The sequence below is a fragment of the Pogoniulus pusillus genome, chromosome 5 (assembly GCF_015220805.1).
Source record: "Pogoniulus pusillus isolate bPogPus1 chromosome 5, bPogPus1.pri, whole genome shotgun sequence".
Classification (NCBI taxonomy): Eukaryota; Metazoa; Chordata; class Aves; order Piciformes; family Lybiidae; genus Pogoniulus; species Pogoniulus pusillus.
Window position 1 is genome coordinate 17,543,113 of NC_087268.1, and position 17,823 is coordinate 17,560,935.

At 49.1% G+C, this 17,823-nt stretch overlaps 1 protein-coding gene across 2 annotated transcripts; it reads right to left on the reverse strand.

Moving 5' to 3' along the window:
- Window positions 1-1,688: 1,688 nt before the first annotated feature.
- Window positions 1,689-15,765, reverse strand: POPDC2 (popeye domain containing 2). Of its 2 annotated transcripts, none has more exons than XM_064144002.1 (4): window positions 15,260-15,750; window positions 12,361-12,469; window positions 6,268-6,637; window positions 1,689-2,141 (listed from the first exon to the last, which is right to left on the reverse strand). In XM_064144002.1, the coding sequence occupies exons 1-4, from the start codon at window positions 15,748-15,750 to the stop codon at window positions 2,056-2,058; spliced, it is 1,056 nt and encodes a 351-aa protein (XP_064000072.1). In that variant the 3' UTR covers window positions 1,689-2,055. The 2 variants fall into 2 exon arrangements, with proteins under 2 accessions (XP_064000072.1, XP_064000070.1); XM_064144000.1 differs by having other exon boundaries at window positions 2,050-2,141; window positions 6,130-6,637; window positions 15,260-15,765.
- Between the last annotated feature and the right edge of the window lie 2,058 nt (window positions 15,766-17,823).

The window sequence follows — 17,823 nt, forward strand, 5'->3', positions numbered from 1 at the left end:
CTCACCCAGACATTTTCCATCACCTTGATGCATGTGCAAATGGAAGAGGAGCCAGGTCATTCATGACCTCTGCTCAAGAACTACACTGTATTCTCTGGGCTCCTGAACTGGCTTCACTGGGTGACAGAGAAGTCCCCAGAAACACCATGCTCACAGTGGATGAATATGCTAAAGGCATTTCTGCCATGAAGAAGCCTCAATCATTTGGCATGACCTGTCACTACTGCTCCAGTAGACAGTGTCACTGCAGTTAGCTCCTGCTTCCACCTCACATCCAGGCTTTTGGGCTCTCTGTGTGGCTGTTTAGAAGGCCAGCTAACAAACATCAACTCCGGTATATAGGACAGGCTCTGACAACCTGACAGATCTGTATTAGTCGGTGCCATGACTGAAGAGTTTCAAGGGACCTTCTTGTTGAAGACTGGAGTATCACCTCAGCAGACACCTGTGAAGGGCAGTGTATAATCCAGCCCAGCCTGGTCCACTACTTCAGGCAGATGTATGAAGTTCCATGACAGATGGATGCAGTTTCATTGGATGTCCCATTTCCTTTGCAGAAGCACAGCAGCCCTCCTGCTAATTTGCTGGAGGCACTTCCTAGCTGTGAAGGGCAGTGCAGTCATGCTGAAGCAAGAAGGCAGCAACAGAGCACTTTGACAACCATTACAGGCCAATCCCCAGATCTGGGGCAGACCTATCTTCCTGCCCTGGGATGACAGCATAGGGGAACAGTGTGAGGAGCTGCATAAACCATGGATCTCTCATACCCACTTCAGAGGCCTCTCTAGACCTCAGCAAGAGTGCCAGATATCAAGGGTGCAGATCTAACTCAGATGAGATTTGCAGGACATGCCAAACTGGTGTCTGAGACACAGGCCCTCTTGGCTGCACAAGGAGGGTAGCGCTGTCTCCACCAGCCCAAGGCTGACACAAAGCCAGCCCACCACACATAGAATGGATGTGCCCCTGCGTGTCTATGCCAAGTGGCCCTGAAGAATGCCCTACCCTGTGCGTGCTGATGGAAGGACTGATGCTTCCCACTCCTTTCCTGGCTAGCTGCCCTGGAGGGATTCCTATCCTCATCACACATCAGGCTCTGTGGAGCAGAGGATTCCTCTTCCGGTACTGCCATCTCCAGTTCCCTCACAGAAAAAATGTCTGGGGCAGCTCATCGGCCAAAGTCCATTGCAGCTGAACTTAGAAGAGGCCCTGTACTATTTTCATCTAAGATAATATTGCACTTCTTCCTACCAGTGGCTGCTCTCCTCAGAGACATTTTGTATTCACTCATTTTGTCACTCACTGTGTGCATGCTGAGGCCATTCTCCACTGAGAGAAAAAGGCAGCTGAGGTTCTCCTTGCCTACACCTGCTCCTAATTAAAATTCCTCCCCTTTCTTATTCCAAATGAATCAACTCAACCAACCATTCACCAGAAGTCAGTTTCTGCTTTGAGAAGTAGTGTTTACCACAAATGAGAAATCCTCATCCCCTAGAGAAGTAATTCCTGGTCTTACCAAAGTGGATGCCCAGTGAGATGCATGGTATCAAATCTCCATATCATGCTGGCCGGTGGAAGTTCATTACTAAAGGCAGCCTATTTTCCCTTGCCCTTTCTCCTCCATGCCTTGAGATCACCTCAAGCCTTTAAAACAGCATTATCTCCATCTCCAAATCCTCAAACACCAGTAGTTTTATCTCTGATTTAATGAGAAATATTAAACCAAGGGGAACACAGATCCTGTGAGCAGGCTAGTATCACTTGCAGCAGTATGGATGTATCTTGATATCAGAGCTGCTGACACACCTCAGAGAGAGGCAGGACTAGAAAACAAACTGTGGAAGCTCACCGGGGTAGGCAGCTCTGGTGAACAACTATAGGGTGGGAAGTGCTGGAGTGTGACACCACAGTCTCACGCATGTGCTTCACGTGCTCCTGAGTGTACATGTCTGCAGGCAGACCTTTCAGTGTGTGCTAAAGAGTGTCTCTGGTCAGAAACCGCTGTGAGCATATGCTCCCTTGGAGGGCTTCAGGATCCAAACAGCCTGTTGTTCCCTAGAGTTCAGGGGTCTGGGTGGGAGCCAGAGGGGCTCGTCCTCTGCAGAGAGGGTGGGGAGAACTCCAGAGAAGGTTTCCAGAGGCTGCAAAAGGAAAGCAGTGCAGGAGGGAGGAAAATGACAGGAAGGGTGGGAGGAGAGAAAAAAAGAGAGAGCTTCATTATTATTACAGGAATAATTCTCACTTCCAAACATCAAGCATACAAACCTCATTGAGACCACTATTACTTGCCCTTCTTCCCTCTTAAATTAGCATGCAAAACTATGTAACAGATTAAAAAAGAAGGAGTCATACACCCAGCCTGAGATCAAAACCAAAGCCCTCCAAAGCACCGTCAGTGAAACAAAGCTCTCAAAGCAAGTGGAAAACGATTCCTAGTAACTTCAACGTCAGGCTACAGACTATCAAGCATCCATCCATCCACTCTCCCCACCAAACAGAAAGCCATCCCCAAGATATAACTGTACAAAACTAAGCAACAACAGTTTCACATTTTGCAAAAAAACTAGCAACAAACTAGACTAAACATGGTAATACAAGGGGAAAAAGCAGGTGGCTTCCAGTTGTTTGAATTCCCATGCAAGAAATCAGGGCTTCATTTACTACAGAGCATCAAGCAACACACAAGTTCAATCAAATTTTGAGCAGGGGCTTTGAACCTGCCTCTTTTAAACTAGGCAGCCTGTTAGTTATTGCAACCTCTGTCTCCCCTCGGAGGAAGAATGTGCTCATCAGTGGAATATCAGACTATGTCTCGCTCATAAGCAGGCTAGAATTTCTTTCAAAGAACTAGGCAGACTGTAAGAAGGCACTGGGGCAGGCTGCCCAGGGAGGTGGTGGAGTCACCATCCCTGGAGGTGTTTAAAGAAAGAGTGGATGTGGTGCTTGAGGCTATGGTCTGGTGATGAAGGATGCTAGAACAAAGGTTGGACTGGATGATGCTGGTGGTCCTTTCCAACCATAGCGATTCAAAGTGATGAGATGTTGTGCTGAGGGATTTGGTTTAGCCAAGGAGTTGTCAGTGTGAAACTAATGATTGGACTCAATGATCTTGAAGGTCTTTTCCAAGCTAAGAAATTCTGTGATTCTGTGAAGAATAGTAGGCCAATATATCCTCCAGGAATCTTTTCTTCTGCATGAGTTTTGAAGCACACTGGCCCTCCTGCACTGTGCTATTGCAAGGTGGCTGTTACAGTGACAGAAAATGAAGGAATGAGATCCATAGAAGCACTTCATCACAGGGCATTTAGAGAGATGAAAGGTAGATTATCCAGCTTGGAAGTTGCTGGGAGTGAGATGAAAACACAGACCATGGAAAAAACCCAGAGGAGCTCTGGCCTCTGGGACCATGCTGTCACTTATTTCAAGCAGTAACACTATAGGGATATCATGGAAGTTTTTGTCAGGGAATTTTTCCAAGGGAAAAATTATGGAAGTGCTTTCCCTGGATCATGGTGGACCTCCTCAGATCATCTGCTGAGCTGTGACAAGTGTCTGACCAGAAAGGTTGCCTACAGCCCTTCTGTACCACCGATTTTTATGGTTAAGGGTTCAAGTCACTTGTGGAATACTGCTGACAAGGGACAATTGCTCTTGTGCTCCTGGGATGTGATGGGATTAGGATACCCAAGTGGTGAGCAGAATAACAAGGAAGTGCTCAGTACTTTGAAGTACCACACTAGCTCCAGACTGACAGACAAGGAATCACAAGTCTCTACTGCAAGTGTCATCACACCTTGGTACTGCCTCATTCACACAATCTAGAAAGACATCTAAAATACCTAAGCAAAACTCTTGCTCACTTTTTCTCTGAATCAAGCAAAACCAAATACACTTCCTCCTTTCATGGCCAGTTTCTTCATGTCCCAGAGTTTAAGCTTGGAGACATGGAAGCTACAGGAACAAGCACATGGCTCAGCTCAGAGCATAACTGTGCAAAACAAATCCAGCTTTCATTTTTTTTTCACAAACTAAGAACCACCACCTGATTAAACAGCAGAAGCAGCAACTGCAGAGAGCCAGGTGCTGCCTGACCCAGACAGTCTTTCCATGCTGAGCACTGAGAATAGACAGCTCCCCTGTCATACCACCAGAGAGGCTTCTGCACAAGCACTCCAGGGAAGTGCATCAGGAAAGATGACTGCAGACTTGTTGGGATTTACAGAAGTGATTGTCCCCTTGTACTCGGCTCTGGTGAGGCCACACTTCGAGTATTGTGTTCAGTTTTGGGCACCTCATTACAATATGGATTTGGAGGTGCTGGAGCAAGTGCAGAGAGCAACAAAGCTGGGGAAGGGCCTGGAGAATAAATCTTAGGAAGAGTGACTGAGGGAGCTGGGGCTTAGTTTGAAGAAGAGGCTGAGGGGAGGCTTCATTGCTCTGTACAACTACCTGAAAGGACGTTGGGGAGAGGCTGCTGCTGGTCTCTTTTCATAGGTAAATAGTGATAGAACAAGAGGGAACGACCTCAAGCTGCAACTGGTTAGGTTTATACTAGACATCAGGAAACATTTTTTCCACAGGAAGAGTGGTCGGGCATTGGAATGGGCTGCTCAGGGAGGTAGTTAAGTCACCAAGCCTGGGTGTGTTTAAAAGTCATTTGGATGTGGTTTAAGGGTGAAATACGTACAATTGCAATAATGGATGGACTTGATGATCCTGGGGGTTCCAACCAGAATGGTTCTGTGATTCTGTGACTCACACCAGAATTCAGTTTGCACTGCTTCATGCTCCCTGCCAGTGAATGCATAGCCCCAGCATACGCAGCCCAGAAGCAGACCCAAATGAGTGCAGGGAAGACTGGAGTGAAACAGTGCACCACGTTCAAGGATGCCTGCTGGAAGACAGTCTCCTCAGCTGTAACTCAGCCCTACAAGTTCCTCCCTGCCACACAGATCCTGCTGGGACACATGGAGTGGTCAGTTCTAGTATAGAAAGTTTAGTGTATGGCAGCTGGATGCCAGAAAGCAGCTATTATGGGGTTGCAGCAGGAATGCACATTTCAAGGTCTGCAGCTGGTGTGCAGCAGCTGCCATGCAGTGGCTGGCTGAAAATAGCTCAGTATGGAATTTCTCTCTCGGCCACTCAGATCTGAATTTCAAGCACAATCCACCCTCCCATCTATTTCTGTTTGCCTGCTGCTGCTCCTCTGCCCAAACATCCACCAGGCCTGGGACTTTTTCCCTTGCAGGGTAAGGTGCTTGCATCTCCTTCCCACCTACCAGAAAGCAGTTTAGGGCATGTCAAAACAGTATGTAGCCTGTCAGTCTATTCAGGATGATTGGGGTCAAGAGCTACACCACACAAGGCAAACTTTTCAATATCTTACTGAGCTGGCTGAGACAAAGCTCATCAAAAACAAGGACAGAGCAAATACAGAGATAAGCTGTGGTGGGCAGGAGAAAGGACTCTGAGATTTTCACCCCTGTCAAGACTGAGCTTTTGCAGAGTCTACAGCAGCTACTTGCTATCAGTTCACTGTAAGCCCTGGAGCTGTGTCTACCCCTGTCAGCATCTCCTGGGTTATGTGCTCTCTCACTTGCAGACATCTTCCTCAGCTTTGCACCAGAACATCTCTAGGCACAGGTGTTTAAAAGGCACCTGTAAGACATGGCACTTTGGGACAGGGTTCAGTAAGCATGGTAGTTTTGGATTAATGGTTGGGCTTGAAGATCTTGGAGGTCTTTTCCAAACTTAATGCCTGTGACATATATTGAGCCTATATCTCTGTGGGCACTCTTATGCCACCCATCAGCTGGGACACAGTTTCACTCTCTGCCTCTCCTAAGGTGTAGAGAGAGGATAGGGCAGGGAAGAGCTTCTTATGGTGAGGTTACCAACCCTTCCACTTCACAGTGTTGCTGGTGCCTAGAGCCAGGCCTCTACTCTACTTCTTTTCCCTACAGAAAATCACACAGCTTGAACTAACCTCCTGTGATTCTTTGGGGCAGCAGGGAGAAAAGTGTTGTGGAGGAGCAAACCCATAGCAAATGAGTGTGGAGGCTGGGGACCACTGCTCTGCCTGCACAGTTGCATCACAGGAAGGACTTGCTTCTGTGAGTGGGTACTTACGCGGGGGTCACACATAGGGTGAGGCGTGCCCATGCCAGGAGTGCCCTCACTTCATATACTCCCCTTCGCTCACATAGTCCATAAAAGACCCCGGCAACTCAGAAAAATCTTCCAAGACAAGACTGGTGGAGTCCTCACCCAGCAGTTCACTGTCAGGCCGGCACGCCCGGGGCCGTGGAGCTGGCATCGGTGGTGGTGGCGGCGGCTGCAGAGGGGGCTCAGAGGCACCAGCCGGGCCAGAGACAGGTGGCAGCTCCTCGCAGTCCTCTGACTCCCCCTCAGAGGAGGCTGGCCCAAGGACATGGTAAAGGCTGGGCAAGCGGATGTCGAAGCGAAGGCCAAACTTGGCAAACAGCTTCTCATTGAGGGAGTAAAGCTTCTCCGAGATGTCATAGCCCAGGTGGGAGGAGAAGAGCCGAGCGATGTAGCGGTCCTTCCTCAGGAGGAGATACAGCTTCTTCCTTGGCCAGGTAATGAAGCTGCAGTCAGTCTCAGCTGTCAGTGTGACCTGTGGGGCAGGGAGGAAGCAGAATAAGCCCCACCACCATGGCAGGGGTCACCCACCTTGGGGCTGCATTCTTCTCTTCAGCAAAGTTCCCCAGTCCCTTTGATGCCTGTTCTGCTTGGAGACAGCAGAGCTGGAGAGATGGATTGTCCGATCCATATGACTGGATAAATCCTTACCAGCCTCTGTTTCCTCTCTCCGGGAAGATAGAGACCAGGGTTTCCTATGCACTTAGGTGTTTAAGGCCGAGCTGGATGAGGCTCTGGCCAGCCTGATCTAAGGTAGGGTGTCCCTGCCCATGACAGGGGGGTTGGAACTAGATGATCCTTGGGGTCCCTTCCAACCCTGACAGATTCTATGATTCTAACTAGTGCCACGTTCTTGCTTAACCTAGCCATGTTGTTGGCTACATTTCACTCTTGCTTTCAGGTGATGCTCTCTATTGACACCTACATGATGCAGATGAGATGGAGCAGGGCAGCACAGATGTCATTATTCCTCTACAGAAATGTTACAGAGAAGGGAATTTCTGGATGTCCAGCCAGTCCAAGCCATTAGCCCTGCAGCACACTGCCAGCCTGACCTGCTGCTGGGTTGTACAACTGCTGCTACAAGAAAGCTCTGGTTGTGGGAAGGGCCACCTGGCAGGCTTGCACAGTCGCCCTGCACCAGAGGGGCATCCTCTCTTACCAGCTGTGATGGGCAGTGTAGGGCTGAATGGCCTTGAAGGGTAGATGGCACAGTTCAGTGAGAGATGAAATAAAAAGGGTTTACTGTGTTTGTGTCCAGGTAGGAAACTCACTTGAGGTGTTATTGGGTTGATTTTAGGGAACATTTCATTTTGCTTTGTTTTTTTGCCAAGGAGAACAGAGACTTTTTCCCCCTAACTGTTAAGATCAGACAATTAATGATAAATAGACATGAGCATCATGGAATCATAGAATCAAGCAGGTTGGAAGAGACCTCCAAGATCATCCAGTCCAACCTAGCACCCAGCCCTGTCCATTCAACTAGACCATGGCACTAAGTGCCTCAGCCAGTCTTGTCTCAAACACCTCCAGGGACAGTGACTCCACCACCTCCCTGGGCAGCCCATTCCAATGCCAATCACTCTCTCTGGCAACAACTTCCTCCTAACATCCAGCCTAGACCTCCCCCAGCATAACTTGAGACTGTGTCCCCTTGTTCTGTTGCTGGTTGCCTGGCAGAAGAGACCAACTCCACCTGGCTACAGCCTCTATTCTGGTAGTTGTAGAGAGCAATGAGGTCTGCCCTGAGCCTCCTCTTCTCCAGGCTAAACAATCCCAGCTCCTTGTAGTATAGGACAACGGGAGAAGCAACGACAGGCGGGGGGGGGAGCAACGGCAAGGGGGGGGAGCAACGGCAGGCGGGTCAAACTGCCTCAGGGCACAGAACACCATGCGAGTGTAATGGAGACACTGGCATGTGAATAAGGCACCAGAGCCAAAATATCCCGGGGGCTCCCTTTCACTATATCCAGGGGTCTCCTTAGCCAGCCCCCATGGCAGAAGGCCACTGGGAAGCTGAGCATGGTTTGACTGCGTGTGTGTGTCCTTGGGTTTGATATTTAATGCCTCTGCGATGCAAGCAGCTGCCTTATGAAAGAAATATAGGAGATAAAACCCGAGAACTTTCCCAAGCCACAGTGAGCAAGAGGAAGGGTCCAATGGAAATCAAAGTGACTGGAATCTCATTTTTCTAACCAGCTTCTGGCACAGCAATCAAAAGCCTCTGCTTCTTGTGAGAGACTGAGATGTATTAAGAAAACCTGCCTCCTAACCAGGACAGCAGAACAGATTTCACTCATTAATACCCTGACACAAGTGCTTTGGCACTGGCAGAGCCCATAATTCATTTCTGTAGGTGAAAGTGCCAGCCATGAAACCCAACTCCTTCAGGCACTGGGAGCCAGCAGTCCTGTAGGAAGAAGATACAGCCAAAGCAGAAAGCTCAAGGAAATGAGAAGCTGGTGAGGGGCCTGGAACACAAGCCCTATGAGGAGAGGCTGAGTGAGCTGGGGGTGTTTAGCCTGGAGAAGAGAAGGCTCAGGGGTGACCTCATTGCTGTCTAAAAGTACCTGAAGGAAGGCTGTAGCCAGGTGGGGTTGGTCTCTTCTGCCAGGCAACCAGCAACAGAACAAGGGGACACAGTCTCAAATTCACAGGCTCACAGGATGTTAGGGGTTGGAAGGGACCCAAGGAGATCATCGAATCCAACCCCCCTGCCAGAGCAGGACCACACAATCTAGCACAGATCACAGAGGAACACATCCAGACAGGCCTTGAAAGGCTCCAGAGGAGACTCCACAGCCTCTCTGGGCAGCCTGTTCCAGTGCTCTGTGACCCTTACAGGAAAGAAGTTCCCCCTTGTGTCGAGGCAGAACCTCTTGTGCTGCAACTTACACCCATTGCTCCTTGTCCTATCCGAGGCAGCAAGTGAGCAGAGCCTGTCCCCCCACTCCTGGCCAGCCCTCAGATACTTATAAACATCTATCAAATCCCCTCTCAGTCTTCTTTTCTCCAGACTAAACAGCCCCAGGTCCCTCAGCCTCTCCTCATAAGCCATGCCCTCCAGTCCCCTCATCATCCTCATAGCTCTCTGCTGGACCCTCTCCAGCAGATCCCTGTCCCTCTTAAACTGGGGAGCCCAAAACGGAATGCAGTATTCAAGATGAGGTCTCACCAGGGCAGAGTAGAGGGGCAGGAGAACCTCCCTTGATCTGCTGGACACACTCCTCCTAATACACCCCAGGATGCCATTGGCCTTCTTGGCCACAAGGGCACATTGCTGTGCCGTGGATAACTTGTTATCCACCAGGACCCCCAGGTCCCTCTCCACAGGGCTGCTCTCCAGCAGGTCACCTCCCAGCCTGTACTGGTGCAGTTTATTATTCCTCCCCAGGTGCAGGACTCTGCACTTGTCCTTGTTGAACCTCATCTGGTTCCTCTGTGCCCAGCTCTCAGTCTGTCCAGGTCTCTCTGGATGGCCACACAGCCTTCAGCTGGATCAGCCAAGCCTCCCAGCTTGGTGTCATCAGCAAACTTTCTGAGCAGACTCTGTCTGTGCCCTCATCAATGTCAACAGGACTGGTCCCAGCACTGATCCCTGGGGGACACCACTAATCAGAGCTCTCCAGCTGGACCTGGCATCATTGATCATCACCCTCTGAACTCTATCTTGCAACCAGTTCCTAACCCACCTCACTGCCTGCTCTTCCATCCCACACTTCCTCAGCTTGCTCACTAAAATGTCATGGGAGACAGTGTCAAATGCCTTGTTAAGCTCAAGGTAGACTACATCCACTGGTTTCCCTGAATCTACCCATTCAGTTATGGCATCATAAAATGCTATCAGGTTAGTTAAGCATGACTTCCCCTTGGTAAATCCATGCTGACTACTCCTGATAACCTTCTCCTCTTCCAAGTGCCTTGAGATGCCCTCCAGAAGGAGTCACTCCATCATTTTTCCAGGGATAAGTTTTGCTGGAAGAGGTCTAGGCTGGATATTAGGAGGAAGTTCTTCCCAGAGAGAGTGACTGGCATTGGAATGGGCTGCCCAGGGAGGTGGTGGAGTTGCCATCCCTGGAGGTGTTTGAGACAAGACTGGATGGGGCACTTAGTGCCATGGTCTAGTTGACTGGACAGGGCTGGGCACGAGGTTGGACTGGCTGATCTTGGAGGTCTCTTCCAACCTGGTTGACTCTATGATTCCTTGTAGAGTAATGCTTCTGCCTTTTTGTGGTGGGCTCAGGACTGAAAAAGGGAAAACCTGGGCAAAAAAAGTTCCATGCCCTTCTCCAGTGAAGTCCCAGAGTCAAACACACACTTTTTTAACCAAAGTATTGTTATGCTAAGAATAAGGTTGAGAGATGTGCCAGTTTCATGGATTACTCAGGTTAAGGGCGACTAGTGGGTTAAACAGCTGCCAAAAGCCTATCACCATCCATTCACAGCCATTAAGACTCACCTGCTGAGTGCTAGTCTCAAGCAAGCTGCTGTTTCTTCTTGCCTCTCAGAAGTACATGAGGGATTTAGACACTTCCAGAACCTGGCTGCAGCCCCCCACCACTATGGGATTCCAACTGCCTATCCTGATGCCACGTGCAGTTGACCTTCCTGACCAGCCCTGTCTCATAGAGCAGGAGAGAGGCCTAGGGTGTGGTACTGGCAGCCAGAAGCTTGCTCCCAAGCTGCCTCATGCACCACAGATAAAGACACTCAGGAAACCTGGAAACATTCAGTTGCACCAAGAGCTCACAGCAATCTGCTGCCAGGCTGAAATCCTGTGCAAAACATGAGATCCCCCACGCCTAGCACAGTCATGCCATTGCTGCCCTCTCTACCCCAGTAAAGAGGGTGCAAAATCTGTTTCCCCTCAAAAGCTGTGTGCAGCCCTGTGCCACAGTCACATGCTCAGCCATCTCCTGAGACTGTTCCTGATCACTGGCAATGGAATAGCTTTCAGGAGCAATCGCAATGGCCCCTTCACACATGGGCAAAATTCAGACCCAAAAAAAGCACATTCAGAGAGCTGCTCTGGATTAATCAAGTCTGAATGTGGCTGTCCTTAAAAGAAAGCAGCATCATTCCCTCATGATTGTCCCATGGGGATTAGCAGAATCTCTCCTTGTATGCTTTAACTGACATTCTAAATTGACATATGAAGAAATACTGAGAGAGTTTGATTTGTTCAGCCTTAAGAAGACTTAAGGGAGACCTTACTACCATGTATCAGTACATAAAGGGTGGCTACCAAGAAGATGGCAACTTCCTCTTTACGGGGAGTCACACAAAAAACACAAGAGGCAATGGGTCCAAGTTACTCCTGAGTAGATTCCAACTGGACTCCAGAAGAATTTTTTTCATTGTAACAGTGAGACATTGGAATAATATCCCAAGGGAAGTAGTAGATTCCCTTACACTGGATAGTTTTAAGACTCAGCTTGAAAGGGTGCTGCACCATCTCATTTAAACTACACTATGACCTAGAAAGGTTGGACCAGATGATCCCCTTGGGGTCTCTTTAAACCTGGCATTCTGTGGTTCTGTGACATCTTGACAAGGAGCAGCCTGCCCCGGGATGCGAGTTAAAGGCAGAGAGATGGGTCTTAAATAATCTCCAGTAAGAAAGCCAAACAAATATATCAGGTTGTTGACAGCAAGAGCAAAAACATTTCAGTTGCTGTGAGTAAGAACTGGACTGGCCTCTCAGCAAGGGATTCTTCTGCTCAGAGAGAACCATATTCGGGTGTGAATCACCCTTTCTGTGAATCACCCCAAACATATCACCATCAGACACTTCTGCGAGCAACTTCTATGAGGATGTTTATGGATTTACATCACTGCTGCATATTGCCACAGCTGCCATCCTGATGCTGGAACAATGCCCTCTGCTAGCAGAGTGCGAGGCAAATGCATCATTACAGGTACTAGGGAATGCTGCAATGGAAGGGAGCCAGCAATCTGATAGCTCATTTCCCTGCTGAATTGGAAGGGGCAGCAGGCTCCCTGCTACCCCACGTGCTGAGGTCATCAGAGGAAGGTAGGAAAAAACCTTACAGCTGATCACACCATAGTGTGCTAGCTAAACCACAAGGAAGGGGAGGAAAGTATTCCTGGTTAGCTGTGAATGGCACAACAAGCCCACTTCCTTCCCTTCTCAGACAAGGAGTGAAGCTGGGCTGCTGCATGGCTGTGTAGGGTTACCTGGAAAGTTCCTTCCTCAGAGGGTCGCAGTGACTCCCATTCTGGAGAGTCCAGGAACTGGTAGGGAAAGACATAGTGAAGGAATTGTCCATCCTGGCTCACTCGGATCCTGTGGGGAGGACAGGTGAGACACAGGCTTAAGCCACAAAATAGATGTTGCATGACACTGATCAGCTCACACAACATACAGGCCGCTGATCTAAGCAGGAAGGAAAGGACTTCTCATCTCACACGTCTCATACCCTCTCTGGGACAGCTGCAGATGCTCCAGTTTATGGAGCTGCCTCTTCTTTCTTTGTGAGAATAGGATTTGCTGCCACTTTCCTACATTCCATCTTTTTTCTGTTCCTGCTACAAAGCAAGCCCTCAGGTGCAATGCTTGGTCCTAAACCAGGACCTCTCAGTCCACAAGTCTGCTGCTGCTTTTCAGGTACCTCTAAGACAACCTGGAGTTCTCTGTACTTACATCTTCTTCCTGTCCCCAGGGTTGCACAAGGGCATTACCTGCTTTGATGCTGGAAAGCTGCAACACTCAGAATCCCCCCCGAATGACACTGGTTATTGCTCCTGACACATCATGCTGCAAACTCATAGTTTGCTGCACATTAGTGTTTAATATCTTATGGCCTCCCAAGTACCTCTTTCCCCTACTTTTGCAACAGCTGCCTGCCAATGTCAAGGTCGAACTTGCACCCAGCTCTGCCCTAGGTGCAGAGAAGAGCTGGCCTGGGGCAATGGCTGGGCACTCTGGAGCTCTGTTCATAGTTCTGCAACTCCAGACTTGGGGGCTCTTGCTTACCTGCTGTCAAGTTTAGTCTGGAGAAGAGGAAGCTGAGGGGAGACTTTCTCTACAAATCCCTGAAAGAGATGGGAGTGAGGTGGGGGTTGGTCTCTTCTCCCTACTAAGAAGTGATAGGACAAGAGGAAACACCCAAAGTTGCAGCAGGGGAGGTTTAGTTTGGATATTACAAGGAACTTGTTTAGGTTCTCAAACACTGGAACAGGCTCCCTAGGGAGATGGCAGATGCAGAGATGTGGTGCTGAGGGACATGGTTTAGCACCAGACTCGGTAGAGTTAGAGAATGGCTGGACTTGATGATCTCAAAGGTCTTTCCCAGCCCAAATGATTCTATGATTCTATGTTCCACATCAATTCTTGCTTTCAGGAGTTACAAGTCTTAGTTCACTGCTGGCTTCCAGTCAGCTGGGACTGCTGCCTGAAAAGGTCAGGGATTGCAAGACAGTTTTCATGATCTGGGCATATTCCACATTTCCAAGCTCCCCTTGTCTTGCTATTGTTTAGTTTAAGAGGAGGCACCATAATAGCAGCAATGCTCTGCTGGGTCAGCAAGGACCTCACAAGGCAATAGAACGTGTACCAGGAAAAGCAAATCCAATCTGAGCTCCCTAGAGCATCCTATAAGAACCAAGACACATAGTTAGCACTGCGAAAGAGAGCAGGACAACTATCCCACTTCATTCACTTACTGTCCTACTTGCTGTCTATTGTTGCACTTTGACGCTGCTCCATGGGCATGAGACTATCCAGTGCAGAGTAAGACAACACAGACTCTTCCCTGCTAATGTTACTTCATGAGCATAGTTCACTCAATAATCCATTCCAGCAAATGAACAGCAAATGTGCACAGCTTGCCATGCAATCAACTGTGACTACCTAGAGGTCCCGCTTGGCTGTCCAGAGGAAAGAACTAAAGAGCATGGGGACTGCTCAAGAGCATTGGGAAAGAAATAGGCTTGATGTCATGGGCATCAAGTAACAAGGACAGGATGAGAGGAAATGAGAGGCTAAGGGAGCTGGGGGTGTGCAGCCTGGAGAAGAGGAGGCTCAGGGGTGACCTCATTGCTGTCTACAACTACCTGAAGGGAGGCTGTAGCCAGGTGGGGGTTGGTCTCTTCTGCCAGGCAAGCAGCAAGAGAACAAGGGGACACAGTCTCAAGTTGTGCTGGGGGAGGTCTAAGCTGAATGTTAGGAGGAAGTTGTTGCCAGAGAGAGTGATTGGCATTGGAATGGGCTGCTCAGGGAGCTGGTGGAGTCACTGTCCCTGGAGATGTTTGAGACAAGACTGGCTGAGGCACTAAGTGCCATGGCCTAGTTGACTGGCCAGGGCTGGGTGCTAGGTTGGACTGGATGATCTTGAGGTCTCCTCCAACCTGGTTGATTCTATGAAATGGCCTCAAGTTGCACCAGGGTAGTTTTTTAGGAAGAAACTTCACCAAAATGGTTCTCAAACCCTGGACTGAGCTCCCAAGGGAGGTGGTTGAATCCACATCCTTGCAGATGTTTAAAAGATACAGAGATGTGGTGCTGACATGCTGGTGTAGTGATGTGGTTTAGCACCAGAATTAGTAGAGTTAGATAACGATTGGACTTGATGAGGGCCAAAGTGTCGTGAACAGGGGTGGAAACTAACCCTGAAAACTGCTGGCTAGGGGGAGCAGGTGAACCTAAGACTTGGTGTCCTCAGTGCAGAGCCATTCACAATGCAAGTATGTGTCTGGTACTCCCAGAGATTAGAGGTCCAGACACATTGACTTCCTGCTTTGAGAACCACTTTCTCATGGCCAGTCTGCACCCATCAGAATTAAAACCACATTAAAATGACAGAGAACCAGATAAGGATTCCCCAAAACTATTGCAGGCAAGGCTGAGCTGGCTGCTTCACCACACATCACTTCTGCAAATCACTCCCTGAAATACTCTGATTTAGAAAAACAAAAGGAAACAAACCCCGAGAGCAAACTCCCTCCCTAACAGACATGCATATCTCAAAGCCCTTTCAGAGGAAGGCAACCATCCCCACTTCTGTTTCTAGAGGGTGCAACAATAAGCCACAAGACTTTGCCATCAGACTTTGTTCAGAAACAGGAGAGCCTTTACCTTCCAGACAGCAGCAAGGAGAGGCGGTCAATGGGCGTCTTGCCCTCCACCGCATAATTCTGGTCTCTGGCTAGTGACTGGACTTGCTCTTCACAGCAATTCATGATTTCTTTGTAGATGTCCAGGGGTACCTGCAAGGGCAGGTACATGGTCTTGTAGAGGAGGACAAATTCTTCTGGGATGGTGTCTCTGCGGAGCCGGTAAGCAAGGTGAGCCAGCTGAAGCAAGCAGATGAGGACAAGCAGCATGTTCCAGATGAAGACATCCAGCCCACAGGCGCTCAGCCAGCCCCACAGAGCATAACAGAAGTAGCCTGGGGCCAGGAGACCAAAGATATAGAGGGACCCAAAGATGCCACTTCCCCCCATGTAACCCAGGAGGACAATGCAGCTGGCCAGCTGATAGGCTGCTCCCTCCATGATCTCCTTCCAGGCATCACACACCGGAGGCTGAAGAACAGCCTGGTCCCAAGAGAGTCTGCTTGCACTCATCCTTCCCCACTCCCCACCCTCCCCAGCCGTCCTGCGCTCAGAACGAATTGTCATACACAAAGAGTGCTGCAGAAGTCTGAAACCAGAGCTGCTGGGTAGCTGTTCCTCCTCCTCCTCTTGAGTTCCAGACGGTCCCACAGCAGTGAGCTTCAGAGTGACATGTTAAAATGCCACCAAACGAAAAAATCCCCCAACGGCTTTGTCTCTTCTTTGCGGCTCACAAACTGGCGGCTGCCCCCCTTCTCAGCCACACCAGTGAGAAAAGAAGCTGGCAAATCCGAGGCCAAAAGAGCTCAGCCAAAGAACGAGTAGAGGCCATTAGGTGGAAAACTCGCAGGCCAGGGCAGAGCTCGTGTTGCGCTGCCTCTCTCGCCTGCCCTCCAGCAAATGGAAATAGCGACAGAGCGATCAGCGGAGCGAGCTGGTGTTGAGTGTGGAATGTGTATCACTTGGCAGCAGAAAGGAGTGAGACCCCAAATGCATAACCATGTTTGGAATTGAAATCCAAGGAGCAAAAGCAGCCAGGAGAACAGAGAGCAAGCACGCACCCGCTACTTAACATAACTCAGGCACCCAGATAAGCTTGGCAAAATGCAAGGAGGGGAAAGGAGAGAGGAAAAAACTAGCTTATCACAGCGAGCTCCAGCTACACGTGGGGCTCTGCACCACCCCGTGCTCCTGCAAGAGAGTGACTTTCACCCAGCACAAAAAAGGAAGGTCACCCCCTTCTCCTCCTGTGGCTTGCAGCAGTGGCAGGGAGTTGGCGAAAGGAAAAAGGCTGGTTCTCGAGAAATGCTTTCCAGGCGCTGCAGCGCAGCTTCCCCTGGCTCCGGGGAGCTCCATCTCGCGGGGTGTTTCAGAAGGGCACGAAGTAAAGCTCTGCCTGGGCAGAGAGTTGTGATTCCAAGGATTATCCCTAGCTAGAGGAAATCAGCAGATGGGACTCAGCTACATCTATCATGAAGAGGAAACTATGCTGCCTAAAACTTCAGGAATGTGACACTTGAAAGCAGTTTTTCATGGAACCACAGAATTATTTAGGTTGGAAAAGACCTTCAAGATTATCAAGTCCAACCATTAACCCTACTCTACTAACTCCACCACTAAGCCATTTTTGCAGAGAAAACCTCATTAGGGAGCATTCTTCCACCCTACAGCTACATCATCTCATTTTCTTTAGTACAACTATTTGGAATCCCTTAGACCTTCATTCAGCGAGATGAGCAAAGTGAACCCTTTCCACTTGGGTAACCCAGGGCGCAGATGCAAGAGGGGCCCACCAAATTCAGCGCTCTGTGGTTAGCTAGAGGAAAGATGCACAACTCAGTTTCCCTCTTGCTTCAAGTAACATGTCTGCAGTTCTGCAGGCAGGACCTGCCCTACTGAAAGGCAGCAGTTACATTTCAGGCATTGACGCAACCCTCACGGTCAGTCAATGGTATGAGGTCAGCCTTCATGGGTCAGTGGAGTAGAGATAGGGTTTCAAGGGTGGTTGTGTTTCAGGCCAGGCTTGCAGCTGCCCTGCCTAACATACCATTCCCATAGGCACCATTCATTTAAAGACACACCAATGGCCTCTTCTAATAGTGCTCTGGAATACCACTGTCTACTGGGCAAAGCCGAAGCAATGTTATTATAGCAACCTTAAAGAATTCATCCTGGACAGCACAATCTGTCTCTACAATGATTAGTCCATGTGCAACACAGAGTGATAGGACTCTAAAAGCAGCAAAAGCTGTACCATCTTGACAGGTTGCCATGTGGGAAGGAAACAAGACAAAATTAAGCTTTGTACAGAGCATGAGTACAACCCACTCAAACAGATGTTTTCTGTTAAGGGTGAAGTGAACCAAGGAGCCTTGTCTCCAGTGGTCCCTTATTTAAGTGAAGAAATAAATCCCACCAATTGAAGTAAAACAAGGATGTATGGGGAAACTGAGTTTAACTTCTCACCTTCTCTGCAAAGAGGCAAGGATGATCTTCTAGCCAAAGCACTACAGTAAAAATCTTAGGAGCCAAGTTCTAGTTTTTATACCATTGTCATGTACTTCCTAGATGATCCATAAACAACAA